This window comes from Malurus melanocephalus, unplaced genomic scaffold (genome assembly GCF_030028575.1).
Source record: "Malurus melanocephalus ecotype Western Australia unplaced genomic scaffold, MMel_1.1 scaffold_73, whole genome shotgun sequence".
NCBI classification, from domain to species: Eukaryota; Metazoa; Chordata; class Aves; order Passeriformes; family Maluridae; genus Malurus; species Malurus melanocephalus.
Genome location: NW_026623305.1, coordinates 2,425,198 through 2,440,743, shown reverse-complemented (window position 1 = coordinate 2,440,743; position 15,546 = coordinate 2,425,198). Strand labels below are relative to the sequence as shown.

At 39.0% G+C, this 15,546-nt stretch overlaps 2 protein-coding genes across 3 annotated transcripts in view; one reads left to right on the top strand and one right to left on the bottom strand.

The window, feature by feature from the left end:
- The window catches only part of PLS1 (plastin 1), a 42,188-nt gene extending 35,093 nt beyond the window's left edge, over nt 1–7,095 (bottom strand). The window contains exon 1 of one of the 2 annotated variants that reach the window (XM_057366949.1): nt 7,010–7,095. The gene's annotated coding sequence lies outside the window, so the exon portion shown is untranslated. Of the gene's footprint in view, nt 1–6,847; nt 6,905–7,009 lie in introns of those variants that run through there. The other variant, XM_057366953.1, reaches the window with a different exon arrangement.
- A 500-nt stretch (nt 7,096–7,595) lies between these two features.
- Nucleotides 7,596–15,546, top strand: part of ATR (ATR serine/threonine kinase) — a 34,915-nt gene continuing 26,964 nt past the window's right edge. Inside the window, exons 1-12 of the mRNA XM_057366948.1 lie at nt 7,596–7,665; nt 8,247–8,338; nt 9,236–9,379; nt 9,904–10,793; nt 11,768–11,955; nt 12,390–12,584; nt 12,790–13,016; nt 13,246–13,398; nt 13,542–13,740; nt 14,311–14,570; nt 14,979–15,169; nt 15,276–15,376. Coding sequence (XP_057222931.1) covers nt 7,607–7,665; nt 8,247–8,338; nt 9,236–9,379; nt 9,904–10,793; nt 11,768–11,955; nt 12,390–12,584; nt 12,790–13,016; nt 13,246–13,398; nt 13,542–13,740; nt 14,311–14,570; nt 14,979–15,169; nt 15,276–15,376 — 2,699 coding nt within the window. The 5' untranslated portion in view covers nt 7,596–7,606. The remainder of the gene's footprint in view (nt 7,666–8,246; nt 8,339–9,235; nt 9,380–9,903; nt 10,794–11,767; nt 11,956–12,389; nt 12,585–12,789; nt 13,017–13,245; nt 13,399–13,541; nt 13,741–14,310; nt 14,571–14,978; nt 15,170–15,275; nt 15,377–15,546) is intronic.

Below are 15,546 nucleotides of genomic sequence, written 5' to 3'. Positions count from 1 at the left end.
AGTACAAGTCTGCACCAAAGAAATCTTCCTTCTTCTACTGATATTCACAAAAACTTGATAACTCTACCATCACTTTACATGGTGACAATTAATGAAAACTTTCTGAAAATTTCACATTTCTGAGGGTCCAAAATTAATGCTCTTGAAAATTAAACAATATCATATATTCAAATCCCTGTTCTTAAGTTTCTGAAATAGAAATAGTTACTGTGTTGTTACTATCAATCAGCAAGTCAGTGCTGTGCTTACTTTCCCAAGCTTTCCCACTATTGCTGGTCTATCTCCCCTGCCTGAGTCCAGCAGGAAGCAGCACAACTGRAGTGACATCTTCATGAAGCACTTCTTAGCACAAGGACTGTACTCAGTCACTCATCCAACATATGCTTATTTCATTGGGGAGGGCTGATATGGATTAATCCTATTGAGTTTAAATGCCTAGATCTTAATTTACTTAGTAAAAAGCAGAATGGCAGCTTGAAGAATCAACTTTATGGCAAAAGAGTCTSTTCCATAGATTTACCACAGGAAAAAAAAATCAGGAGGGAAAGCATGCAGAAATTTTGAAATGCAATGAAAATATGTACTTCTATTATTATAGATAATGTCATAATTTCTGCTTTCCCCAAGGCAGCCAGACAGAACTTCATTAAAAAGCCCAACATAGCTGTCCTTCACATAGCACAAAGGCTGCCATTTCAGGGTGCAAGCCACCTTATGAAAACAAACACAACACGAGTGCCAGAAGTAGGGATTTGCTCTGGCATAACAAGAAACAAGTCTTGTGTTTCTGCCAAGTTGCTCTTGGGAGCAGCTTTGGTAGGAGGTGACCAAACCACCTWGCCCATGGTGAAAAGGCCAGTGGGGAGGTTGGAGTTACAAGCAGAATGGTCTAAGATTTTGGAAATGTTAAAGAGTGCACACCTTAGTTTTAGTCATTCTTTTAAGATCTCTTATAAGAGCAGAATAACGGAATCCCTTTTGCAAGATCCAAGATATATAATTGTCAATTATTAAGATGAACAAGATACCAGGTTTTAGAAGAATTTGTCCAATAGGTCTTGAACTAGTGAAGTAGTTACCTGTACATACAACTCTAAGCAAGTGACAAYTATTTTTAAAGAGGGAATTATTGATAAGATTTAAATGAGAACTAACTCTGTTTTTAAAAAAGGCATTATTGATAAGTTCTAAATTTATGTGCTCTAACATTTTGTAATTTGGGATGTGAAAAATATTCTGCCCCACACAATTAAATACGCAACCACATTTAAATAGTTGATAAGGGTGATGAGAAATAAAATTAAATCTATCTTTATATTCAGTTGTTTCTCAATGAATACATAATATTACCTGGAAGGGGAGGAGGAAACCCTCACTAGCTTCAATTAAATATATCTTGATTCTATAAATCAAGCTTGGAAGGACTAGAAACATTGCAGAAGTAAAAATAATCAGCTCAATAGAAAATGAAAATTTCACTCTACTTTACATCACCTGACCTTTAGGACATGAAAGAAAGAATTTTGTTTCCCTTAGTCATAAGGTGATAAATTGGTGCAAACAGAAGCACTAGGACATATGCAAACAAAATGGGAGAAGGGGAAATGTGGAGTTAGAAGAGAAGCTTCATAAATCAGCAAGAYGAAAACATTCCAAACGATAAAAATTCTGGAAAACAAAACCTATCAGATACACCTGGTTTGATAGAAGGTCCTAAAGCTTAGACAGAAATAAATTCTTCTAATCACAGTCAAATAAATATAATCATGCTGATAGCGTATGATTTAATGTTTCAGCTTTTCCACACATCAGTGTGTTTAATCAGTCTATTCTAGCACTGATTATTAATGAGATGAAAGGATGAATACACCAATTGAATCAAAGTGGGAAATACTGGATCCAGCCCTTTTTTTTYCCCCTACTGCCTACTATTATTAGGGAAACATCTGCCAAGAGAGCCCTGAAAATGGGTTGATAATCCTTTTCCCACCAAAAGCATGCATGGAGAAGCACACAATCTGCTTTATGCATAATTTATTTCTGAGGCTTAGCAATACCAGTCTCTCTGATGAGCTATTGTGATGCACTACCTTAATTCTCCTTGGACACCTGTAGGTTATAGCAGTAACCAAGTRCACACCTCCACTTAAAAACCTCTAAGTTCATCAAGTTATATTTAGAAGAAGCAAAACAAATAATTATGTAAATAGTAAGGCCATGGCTAACACTTAGCATTCCCTGTATGTGACCAGATGAACCAAARCTGAAATAATGTAATTAGTAATTTTATCACAAATATAATACACCAGAGAATAGAGGAACCATCCTTACTGTTTCATTTTCAGGCCCTTCTGGAAAGATTTAGCAACAACAATGATTAGAAAACTCTTAATAAAGAAACCAGTCATGCAGAACCGGTTCTGTGAGTAACCTGGAATTCCTGATCYATGTTGATCTGTCTAATGTCAGTTGTTATTTTCATTGCTAACATTGCTTTACAAATCACAACACCATCACCAGGAGACTCTTTGCTCCTTGAATGTCAAGGCTGAAAGTGAGCTAACAAGAAAACACCTTCCACAGAAGGTCTTCAAGCCTAGGTTGTAGGCTGAACAGCAATCACAGTTGCTCAGCTCAGTATCTTTTTCCAGAACTACMTTTACAATTTACTGCTTCCTTATTACCTGCCACAGTGCAATAGAGCCTTTCCCAGTGAGAATTGTTTGTTGGGATCAGATTCTGTTATTTGCTGGTCATTCTGTCCTACATTTATTCAATCTGTTTATGTAGGTCTGGAGATTTTTCAAACTTCTATGGCAACAGTTATCATGGATGTGAAGTATTTCAGACATCATGGTGAATGATATGAAAGTACTTTATTTAATTAATTACTACAATAAGAAGGATGGAAATAAACATTACACACAGACTTTGCATGAAGTCTTATGTCTAAGGGTACCCCTAAACCTTTTAGTTTAGGTATTTCCACATAGCAGGCTGTCAAGGTGATATCTGTTCCATTGACAAAATCCTCACAGAGCAATGGAAGCTCGAAGTACAGGGAAAATATTCACMAAGGAACAAAGAAACAACAAATACTGTTCCACTGCATATAGATTTATTTGCCTTCCAAAAAAGAGATGGAAAAAGGACAAAAATATGAATCCCCCTTCTCCCTCCTCCTTTGCACTGATTTYCATAATAAGCCATGCAATGGAAAAAGTGGATATTTAGCAGAACTTTTATTAATATTCCCATTCATAAACTCTACTCCAGTTTTTCAGTATGGAGCACAGTACCAGATGGAAAATTATAGCTCCTAATAATAAATCGCTCAGAAAACAACAACTTCTCACTATTAAAACTGGAGCAATGTTAGCTAATACCAGATTTTCATTGAAGAAATACTTGAATAAAAGGACCTACATAATTTCAACGGTCAGATTTCAAATGTAGTTTAAATGGCATTTTAAATGCACACTGCACAATTTTCTCCTAGCATGACTAGTAGAGTTTCACAGTTGACTAAGGGATTTTTAAGYGTCACTGTGGCTACAAAATTTTAAAAATAAGAAATTCCAAATTCTTTAAATTTYTCTTTAGGAAACTAAATTCTAGGAATTTTAACTCTCATTCAAAAATTATCAAATCAAAAAGTCTTAATTATATACAGTGATACTGTTAGTAAATACATTTCTGCAAGTTCCCTCCACAGCTACTAGCCYCAAGAGTAATGGTTTTCTAGAAATACTGGGAAGCAAGAAACAAGTAAGAAAAATATATTTATAGGCAAATATTTTTAAAAGTAGTTGCAGATAAGCAAAAAATAGTAACTGCTACTATACAAATAATAAAACTACGTTCCAAAGGATTGTATCATCTGTCATCTGTCCAAATTACTTAATTACTTTATTTTGCATTATCAATAGTACACTAGTAGGCTTATTCATAGAAAAAAACATGAATAAGTGCTTGTAGGAYCTGTCAAGATCACATACAGAAGTCAAATGGATTCTAGCCTTATATGATTTCTTTCCTCACATTTTTTCCTCTTGTACCTGTTAGTTTTTGCTTAGCTGGATGTACATAATCTGCTTTTAAGTTTCTAGTTTGTGTGTTATCCTTATCACCATTTACTCTTCCCATTTTTTAATTTTTTTTTTTGTTTAATCATCAGACCAATCTTCAGGGTGACACATAATTTTAATCTGTGCCACTGCATTCCAGCCCAGTTGGCTAAGCAAGAGGTAGAGATAAAATGCACAGTGCTGAAATCCACATTCTTACAGTGCAAAGCAGCAGTGCCCTGCGTCCAAAGGTCAGGCACCTGCTCTGAAAAGCATGGCATGACTGTAGAGGGAAATGCGACTTGGAGTACTCACACCCTCTCGGGTGTTACTGCAGCAGCCATGCAGATTGAGGAGCAAGAAGCACACCTTGATATTGAGTGAAACTACCTAAAACAGCTCACAGGACTCATGCACCWTCTTGGCTGCATTTCCTCACACCACTGTCATCAGCCTCTGTGGTCTCATAGCTCTTGAAGGCAGCAAGGAACACCCATGTGTATTGTRTTTACATGTGCTCCTTCTGTCTGCCTGCAGGACAGCTGAGATTTAACTGCAGCCACACCAACCACCTGGGGGAACATCTGACATACATCCACGGAACAACAGTAATTATACCTCAGAATTCAACAAGAGAGGGAATAAAAGTACCATTAACATGCTCTTGTGCTCTCATGCTCTCAGTGAAAGCTGGTCCAATGCAAAGTCACTCAGTGTCTTAAAATAAGTACAATGACCTGCAGAGGTATGTGGTAAAGAAGTAATGGAAGACAAGGAAGAGATAGGCCTGAGTGCAGAAGAATCATGCAGCCACACAGTGAGAGGACTGCCCAAAAGGGGAAGAAAACAGAAAATAAGAAGAAAAAAAAACCAAAAACTGAAGAATTTTTAAGAAAGGAATATCACCTTTGGCAGAAATCTTGGTCGTGCCACATACACTGAATTTGATACTTAGTTGTACCTATCTGCATTTTTTTCTCCTGACCCCGAGTTCTGCAAGCTGAGCGCTGCACGTGTACAATTCTTTACACCAATGTGAAATCACCGTATTGGAGGAGAAAACAGTGAATGGTTTCAAGGCACACTATTCTCATTATCACTCTCTTCAAATGCACGATAACATGTTTACTTCTCCTGGTGACCAAGATACATAAAAGTACAACACAATGAGATGAGAAAGAAACAAAGAGATGAATTAAGGGTTTATTGAGGTGCTTTTACTGTATGTAAGAAAAGTGAGAAATGAAATCGGGTGTTTCAGTTGCAATTTCCCTGAAGGGTGTATAGAACACTAGGTTTTGTGAGTGAGACTCCTTACATCCTCACAGCCCAATAAAGTTGTTATGGGCAGTCTCATGCAGAGTCTTCTAAGGCCATGGTAGCCAGGGAAATTTGATGGTATGGTGAGAAGTCAGTAGACAGAGGCTGGCAAATGGAAAGTAAAATTCCCAGGGAAGAACAGGGAGCAAGAGAAAAATTCTCTGTATTGAATTGCTTTAAGTACTAACTACAAAAAAGAAAAAAACTTGAATTACATGCTCAGTAAATGCTCAAAGGAAGTGTACCAGCAATCTACATAGCATTTTACCTATGACAAACGAAAGCATTTCTACAAYACCTACAATAATATGATCTCACTGTTGACTCAAGAGACTTCCATGCAAAAGCACTTTTTTTTATTAAGCAGTTTATGTGCCCCACCTGTGCTTCACCAACAAAAACAATCACCCTATGACTCAATAAATTTAGCTCATTTCTTAGTATAATAGAGCCTTCTTGAACTTCCTGATATATCAACAGCATCCTGGTATCTTTCTWAAGTTCATCAGGCATGACACAAGTTTTAACTCTACATCGAATTGACAAGTAGTACAATTTACATGTTTCTTAATGTGATTGTAATTTCAGGCTTGGAAATTTAGACTCCGAATATTGTTTTCACAATAACAGATACTTTACATTGAAAGGGTCTAGAAAACTTTGTGTTCAAAATACCAATGATAACAAAACCCAGATGTATTTAGTCTTCCTGAACCTTTAAAGTTCTACTTAATAAACCATGTAAAACTACAYGGTTCCTGCTTTCTCTCGAGGAATGATTCTAGAAAGACCAGCATGTAATAAACTCAGCTGGTAGAAAAACATTGTAATACATGCTGRAAAACAAACTAGGATAAAACCCAGTATTTTTAAAAGTTTCTTTAAGTGTTTTWTGCCCTTACCAAGTTACCAGCCTTTAAAAGGAATTTTATTGAAAGGGCAAACATATTTTACAGGACAAAAATAACCATCTACGAATGAAAAATTGCAAGGTCCCTAAAAGCATTCACCTGAAATGGTTCAAATAATTGAAATACACGTGGGTTGTTTTACATTAACAGACGTRGACCTAGCACAATGGAAACAGCAAGAGAATTATCCTTCGAGAGGATTTTATTTCAGCCCAGAAGCAACGCTAAGCAAAGTTCATAAACAAATGCAGAAAGAGCCGGAGCTCCAAATGACAAAAACAAAGCGCAGAGTTCAGTGTCCTCTGGCGTACTCTCTCTGCYGTTCACACCTKCCYATAACCCATTCTTTTATCCTTTTTYCTGCTGAAYGTTCGCACACTCGCTGTGCAGGTGGGGCCACACGGCAGCCCTCAGCACCCGCCTCGCGCCCTTTCGGGGTTCTCATCAACGTTTGGCAAAAGAAACAAACTATCAAGCGGCATACGCTAAGAAAGTAACAATGATAATAATAAAAAAGAAAGACAGCTTACGCACGCTCCTCACCGTTACCTGTGTGGAGCAGCGCCGAGCCCGCTCACTGCCGAACGCGCACTCCCGCCAGCCCCGCGAACCGCTCACCCCCGGTCCCGGTCCCGCTCCCGGTCCCGCTCCCGCCGGACACGACCCACGACAGCACCCGAACACCGCCCCCGCGCCCCGCTCGCTGCCCACCTGCCCCACAGCAGCGTCCCGCTGTGCCAGCGCCCCGCCGGCTCCCGCCACCACCACCACCTGCTGCCGCGGGGGCCGGCCCGGGCGGGCGGGGCGATGGCAGGGGCGGGCCGGGGCGGGGCTCCAGGGCCAGCGGGGCTGTCCCACACCTGATAGCCAGGTGCGCCCCGCCCTCGCGGGGAGGAGGCGGGCGGAGAGCGGAGAGGTTGTACTGAGCGCTCCCTTAGTACCGAAGTTTCCTCCTCGTCGCCCTTTACAACCCCTTCTCACTTAGACCACTCTCAACAGTGCCGTGCTTCCTTTCTTCCATCCCCTGGACCCCCGCCCGCGTTCCGCCAGGCGTCCGCGGCTCGGTGGGGTGCGCTYGGCCCCGCTGGGTGTTAACAGTCCGTGCAGCGCTCCGCGGAGCAGAGCCTCGCTGGGGCGGCGAGATGCCCGCGGAGCCATCAGGGACCGATCCGGAGCCGCCGCGGCCTCCCCGTGTGTGGGGATGAAACGGTTAAAGCCGAGCAGCGCGGGCGGGGGAGGTTTGGGCCGTGCCGGCCGCCGTCCCGCCGGGCCCGCCCCGCGCCGCGCCGCCCGATTCAAAGCGGAGCCATGGCGGAGCAGGGCCTGGGCATGGCCTCCATGATCCCCGCGCTGCGGGAGCTCGCCGGGTAGGACGGGCGCGGTGGCCACCGTGCAGGGCGTGTGTGTGCGGGGGCTGTGCCGCACTGCGCTGGGGGCAGCGCGGCCGGCATYGCTGTGTGCCAGGGAAGGGGTGTCTGGGGCCGGGCCCGCGCTTTCCCCTCAGCTGGTCCCTTCTCCAGCCACCGGCCGGGGTTTGTCCGTCCCTCCCTTTTGGCCCTGGCAGAACCTGCTGCGAGACGSGCGGTGGCCTCAGAGCACCCGGCGTGCCGCTGTGTGTGGTGTGTGCACTCACTGAGAATCACAGGAGCCRGAACACTCTGGAGTTTTAATGGCAGCACCATCACGGTAGTTTTGTTTTGCAGTAGGCAGTGAGCTGATACAGAGGTGCAGTTGTACATTGAAGATGTGAYCTGACAAGCCCTGTCTGCTGAGGGACAGGCCGGCCACTACAACAAGAAAATAAAAAACCCCAAGAAACCCATCTTTATTTATCTTTAAAGATTCCTAGAAGAAAAAAATCAGTGTTTAACATTATTGAGATAGAGTTAAAAAAATTATTTTGTACTTTAAAATCGATAACATCAAAATATCATACTTTTCATTTTAGTGCTAGTCCAGATGAATACAACACAGTTGTGCAGAAACCAAGACAAATACTCTGCCAGTTCATTGACAGAATTCTTACAGATGTAGATGTTGGTAAGCATTACATTCCTCTAATTTRAAATAGTCTGTTTTATGCTCTAAGTAATTCCTGCCAAAAATAAAAGTTACAACTCTCATTTTAAGACAGATTTAATGGAATACAATACCATTTATGACTTATTTYTCGATAAAGTCTGTGGTGAAGTATTTTCTGTTCTGATGTAAGAAAACCATGCACATAAACACACCTCAAAGATGGAGGGGGTAAATGTGGTGCAGGATTGTATGAACGGAAATTCTCAGAAAATTGAAAAGCAAGAGTATCATATAATGTCATTGTTATTGAGTAATACAGCTTGCAGTTCTTAATATTCACATATGTATTTCAAAATKGTAATATTGTCTGAATCTCGGATCGTTTCCTTCTTGGGCTAGGATAGCACAARAATAGGATCCCTGTGGGATCTGGGTAAATCTGATCTAATTCAGATACTTCATTCAGTGGAGCAGCATTAGATATGTTTAGTGTTTTGTTAAACTTTCTGCTTCAGTAAGCTGAATTTACCATTTAAGMCTTTTTATTTTCTGGATGTTTGAAACAATTCACAGAGTCGTTTCTTTAGCAAGACTATAAACCTAGGGAAATGTTTAGTATTTGCTATTCTTGACCCATCACACAGTTGGATAGAATTTTAACTGAATGTTAGTGCAGGTGGGGTTAATAATACTTAATGAGTAATTTATGTTTTCCTTCATACAGTTTGAAGTCACATACTGGATTTACAATATGCACGAAATTAAAAAAAATAYGCTCCCAGTAAATAATTTGGAAGGTTTAATACCATATCATGGTATTTTATATCTATTAAAATCTTTCTCATTAGGTGTGAACAAAATTTGTGAAGTTGACTAATTGCWATGCTGATTTAAATATTGTCTTCTTTCCTGAAGTTGCCTTGGAACTGATTAAGAAATCAGATTCACAGCCAAGTTCTGTGATGTTGCTTGATTTTATTCAACATATCATGAAATCTTCCCCACTTATGTTTGTAAATGTGGATGGAAATCAGGAGGAAACTGAGTGTAGTTGCATTGGTGAGTTTGTTGAAAATGTTTATGTTGAAGCTTGGTATTTTCAAGATTTAAATTTGTGGACAGTGGGATCATCCAAAAGAACAGAACTGGGAAAAAGGCAGATATGTACATTCATTATTATAAAGTTTTAAGTGAATATGATGCTAGAATTTGAATATGAGGTTAGTACTTGTGTTAATGGAAATTTATCAGGATGGTTTTTGACAATTATTTGTCATCATTGCATAGTGTTGATGAGATATGCTGTACATGTACTCATTGCCTGAGGGTGTTTTTTTGACAGAAGGAAATGTCTGGAAGTAGCGGTATAAAATGTGTATCTTTCATTTCCAACCCCCACGTTCTGCCGCCTTTTTTCGATGGGATCTGCTTAGTAAATGTCCCAGTGAAGGCTCTGTTTACTGAGCTTACATGCATTTATCTCAAGGAGTTTAGTTTTACTGATAAGYGCTCTGCTCTCAGGGAGATGCTCAATTGGAGATTTTAGTTTTTATCTTAATGAAGATTCTCTTTTTTTATCCTAGAATTTAGTAACTGGATCATAACAAGGCTTCTTCGTATTGCTGCAGCTCCCAACTGCAACACATTGCACAAGAACATTTGTGATGTCATCTACTCTTTATTTTTTCTCTTTAAAATWAAGAGTTGTTCCATTTTTGAAGCACTAACTAAAGACTTGCTACAGCTTTTTCAAGACTTAATCATCTTGCATGAAAGAGATGCACAGAAGCATCTCTGGGGAGATGAACTAGTCTGGCCAGTGACTGTAAAGAGATTTTCAAGCAATATAAGTGACAAAGTGGGATATTTAAGATTGGCACCATTACAGCTGCTGGGTATGCCCAATATAGAATGTTTGGAAGTTGTATTAATGTCTRTTCTGACAGATATTGTTGCATATATGTTTTTTGTAAGACAAGATACTCTTCTCTGGGGCATAGGCTGCTCCCTGTTGGAGTATGGCAGTCCAAAAGTTAAAACTTTGGCAATGAAGCTTGTGGTAAAGTTAATTCACTTGGGAGGACCTCCGGAACAGCTGGCCACTGTTTTCTTCACAGTSTTTTTTGGAATTCTGCAGTTAGCACTTGAAATGGATAATGAGGAATCAGAACTCTTTGGAGAACCACTCTTACTGTTGGTGAGGACRTTGCTGCCTTTTGAAGCAGATTCTTACAAAAATATTGAACCAGTCTACTTGAATATGCTGCTAGAGAAGCTCTGCTCGTTGTTTGAAGGGGATGTATTTAGATGTCTTCAGTCTGAAAAGCTGAAAACTGCCTTTTGCCACATACTGCAGTATTTTCTGGAGTTTGTCCCAGCAGGCTATGAATCTGCCTTACAAGTCAGAAAAGCCCGTATCAATACCATATGTGGAATTTTTGTGCATGTGCTTGGAACTCAAGAAGAACAAGAGGTAGGTCAATTTTAAAAACTGGATTTATTTTGTAAAGAGATCATATGCAAAAACCTAAACCTATGCAAAGAAGAAAATCTAGGAAATGCTATTTTTAGTTACATATTTAGGTTGATACTCCTTTTTTTTCTCAGCTGTTTCATGTGTTTGTACAGGTCAGAGTTCTTTTTGGATGTAGCTCGACTCTTAGGTTTTTCAGATGTATTGAACKGTTCATAAACTATGCAGGCACAACTGTCTGTCCATAAGCATAATATAAAATGGGAGTAAGGCCCGGAGTACACTCACATGAGGTTCCATTTATTTGACATGCTCTTGCTTTCCAACCATATGCTTTTAGTCATGTTTGTTAGGGACAGGTAGACAAAAAGTTKGAATTTAAATAGAATCAGAGAATGGTTTGGGTTAGAGGGGACCTTTGAAGGCCCTCTCGTCCAACTCACTGCAATGAGCAAGGACAGCTTAAACTACATCAGGGTTTAGAGCCCCCTCAATGTGACCTTGAGTGTTTCCAGGGAGGGGGCATCTACCATTGGACAGCTGTGCCAGTGTATCACCATTTCCTTATGTTGAACCTAAATAAACACTCTAATGGTTAAAAAGTGTAATAAAGTGTTGATAATGACATGCTGACGTTAATATGCTGAATATTCCCTTTACTCCATAGATTCATGTGTATATCATACCTGTTTGTTAAGCTTTGTGGGTCTGTTTGATGGCTTTGGTAGCAAGGTATTATGGCAGGAACTTTAAACTAGCCATACAAGCTGCAATCTGTCTGATTGCAACACAGGAAACTTCATTGCTCGCGAGAGATTTCATCTTGTAATGAAGTTTTTTGAACAGAAAGGTTTTTAAGAACTTTTTTACCATCATATTTTGCAATTTTATCTTTTATGTTAGAAGCAATAATACCACATCTTTAAGTAAGGCAGRGCATACATCATGGTACCTCTATTGTTTGTCCATCCCAGTATCTGGTGAGTCCACTTTATACAGCATTAAAAACACAAACAGAAGAAATCTTYCAGGAGCTTCATCAGAACCAGCTGGAGAGCTCTGATACTGATGGGGGGAGCAGCAACAGTGATGAAGTTCCAGAGAAAAGACAACGGCTAAGCCTGCCCACAAAGCATCCAGAGAAATCACCTGCGTCTCTAATGTATGACACTTACTCTGTAACTACTTTTATAGTAATTTGGCTATTGAATAATARATGACAACCTCTTGAGGCTGTTTCTTTTTAACAGCCAGTTTGAAAGATCTTCTGGGGAAAAACCTAAATTATATTTGGAGGGATCAAAATCTACTGGTGATTTTTAAGCCAAAGATGGATGTAACATTTGCCTTTTTATGGTTACCAAGACTTTTCAAGGATTGAATTACACATTGATAGTCTTTCAGATAAGTCTGATATGAGTCATACTTAAATTTGAGTTAGGATCTTTTCCTTCCAAAGCACACWTTTAAAATAAAACTCCATTTGGTATTTTCCTAATCGTATGTCAAGTATGGATTAGCTTTGTTTTTGCTATGATTATTTATCTTTTCTGAAATAAAATGTCTTGGAAAATAACTAATATGGTCAAATTAYAGAYTTAGCCCKGTAAACATGAAACTGAAGAGTGCTYTATGGAATGCCATCACTAAGAAAGCTGCATCTTTAATATCTGTCCTTGAGGAAGAAATTCTGCCAGGGGATGTTCTTCAGACTGTCGAAGGGATTGCTGCAATTCTGCGATTGGCTGCTCTGTGCACAGTTCATTGCTCTCCCCCAACAAATTCCACCAGGTAAASGTACCAAGGGGAAACTGTGAAACCAACAGTTTCTTGTAACTCTCGTTATGATTTGTGTAGATTAATGCTTGTCTGTRTGGCAGGATAAATATTGGATAAGTCCTGTATGTTTTGAAGAAGTACATTTTCATAGTAACTTGGCCTACAAGCAGTTGATTAAATGTTATTTGTTGCATTGATGCAATTTCTATTTTAACAGTAAAGARCATGAGGTGTCTCATCTGTGTAACTCTGATACATGTAAGAATACTCCAAGCTCCYCAGATTCAATGGTGAATATACAGTTCAAGTGGATTTCCTCTGATTTTACCACAAGAGTAGTGAAAACCTGCAGAAACCTGTTAGAGGCTGCTACACAGATTGTTAATCTACAACAAGTGATTGACAGAATAGYGAAAATTTTTGATGCTTTGCTGTATGCACAAGGTAAAAAATCTGTTAAAAGAAATGTCTTGTATTTTGTAGATTAGAAATGCATGTGACTGTATTAAGTCTGTTTTGATAGAGGTGCTGAAGTTATGAATTTGGACTAGTATTGCAACCTATTTGTTGATAGAAAACATAATGTTTTGTAGCAAATTAAAAACATAAAATGTTTTACAAACTATATAGGAAAAAGTGTATTTTTGTTGTTCTGTTGGCTTTTTTCCTCTAGTGAAAGTTCCACTAAGCGATCAGATTCTTGATGACTTATGTGGATTGCTGTCTCTGCCTTGGATTTACAGCCATCCTGATGATCCTTCTTTTAAGCCATCTATTTTGGGGGTTGGTCCCCTAGTTTTGAGTCMAAAAACTGCACAGAGTTTCTGTAAGTATGTTAAAGTATATAAAGCCTAGTTCCACTTTGGAATGATTGTTCTAAAGTCAAATTATTTTATTTGCCTTCTTACAATGATTGATGGTATTAAAAGTTTGAGTCTAGTAATTAAAGCTTTGTTTTTTTCTCTTTAGCACCCCAAACTCAGGCACACTGTGTGTTCCTTCTATCTCTCTTCCCAAGAAACATTCATCTGGAGTGGAGAAAGTCCATTTATCACTGGGCATTACAAAGTCCCCATGAAGTAATTCGGGCTACTTGTGTTAAAGGATTCTCTCTCCTGCTTCATCCACCAAGTGTGCAGGCCAGCAGCATGATTCCCAAAGCTCTTTTGTATGTATTAATGCAGCTTTTCTGTCTTTGTGCAAGAAGAAAAAGAGGCAAATAATAAATGTAGTATAAGCACAATAAATGTTCATTTAATACAAAATTTGCTAGGTATGAATTTCAGTAATCATAAGATATCAATAGGATAGGTGCAGATGATGATGTCTGTATGACAGAATAGTGTTCACTTACCATGTCAATATACAAGTTCCTTTGCTGGCTAAAGACCCCAATTTAAATTAAGGAGATATCTTTGTCAGTTAAATTTATGTTGTATTTGTCCATACATCTCTTAAAATCTTTGCAGTCTCTCTGCCTTTTGTATATGTATCTTGGTTTCTTCTGTCCTTTTGGGTTAGTTTCTTCTTTATAGCATGCTGCACTCACCATGGCCAGTGCTGCTTCAAACATTTAACAGAACACAAGGGTGATCTGAAAAGGAGAAAGATGATTTAGTGAAAGAGGTCTTTAACTTGTCCTGATAGTATTGTCAGTATAGTTAAAGGACTCAATGAAGAGAAACAAATTTCTAGGTAAATAATCTCTTAATTTATTTTTTTTTTATTTCTGTTTCAGGAATCAAATCAGAGATGAATCTGAGCTAGTCAAGGAGGCTTGTGCTGCTATAGTTGGAAAGTTATCTTGTTGTCTTTCTGGTCCATTCCACRTACGACCTTCCTTAGCAGACTCTGCTATTAAAGGTGTTACTTACGATATCTTGTGTAGCAACCTTACTGTGGCTTCTGCTCATGGAAAAACCTCTTCTGTGCAAGCCTGTGTTTTCAAGCCATTTCTTACTCTCCTTGAGAAGAAAGCACCCAGCTCAGTAAAGCTAGGTATGTGTCTTTACCTTTAATAACACTTTACCCTTCCAGCTAAGGTACTAAGTCCCTCTTTCTGTACCTTTCTCCATTCCTTTTATTCTGTATTGGGTTTTTAATAGTTCTGTTTGTACTTGAAGAGGTGTATTTCACGTGCTATCACTGCTGATATTTAATGTTGTCAGTGATATTTTTTTAAACTACCTTGGCTTAAATTTGGTCTATGGTTGTATCTAAAACTGTAATACTMGATGAAATCTGAATTTTTAATAACTTATTTGATTTCACAGTGTTTATTCTTTTGCATTAAATAGTATATGGTGCTTTATGGCTTGTCTGCATCACTCTTTAGTGCATTTAATTTTGATTTTGAAAAAGTATTTCAAATATGTTTTCCTTTCCTCCTCCAACCATGCCACCCAGCATTTATAGGAAATATACCTCATCTTTGCAAACATCTGGATTTTAATACTGACGAGTCCAATGTGAAGGTTCTTGTTGGCTCTTTATTAAATCTAATGGAAGATCCAGACAAAGATGTACGAGTGGCTTTCAGTGGCTGCATAAAGAACATACTAGAATCTTTAGACTCYGAAGAAGGATTCATAAAAGAGGTGAATTCATGTTTATTTTTGGGTTTTGTTCCTAACTTACTATGGTTTTTGTTTCATTTATGTCAAATAGTAAAATTAATTTTTTTTTTGTTTTCCTGTGTACCAGCTRTTTGTTTCAAGGATGAAAGAAGCCTACACAAATGCCAAAATATCAAGAAATAATGAGCTTAAAGATACCTTGATTCTCACAACAGGAGATATTGGCAGGTATTTTTGATAGTATCTTGAAAATTGCCAAGTTGTGTCAGTTTGTGATAYAAAGTAACCTTTTCTTCAAGTGTAAGATTAAAGTACTTRTTTTGAAGTCAGCCATTRCCCCATTGTCCCAGCCAYTGCAAGTGTACAGGGCTGTYGATTCCTGTGGAASGTTCCCATTT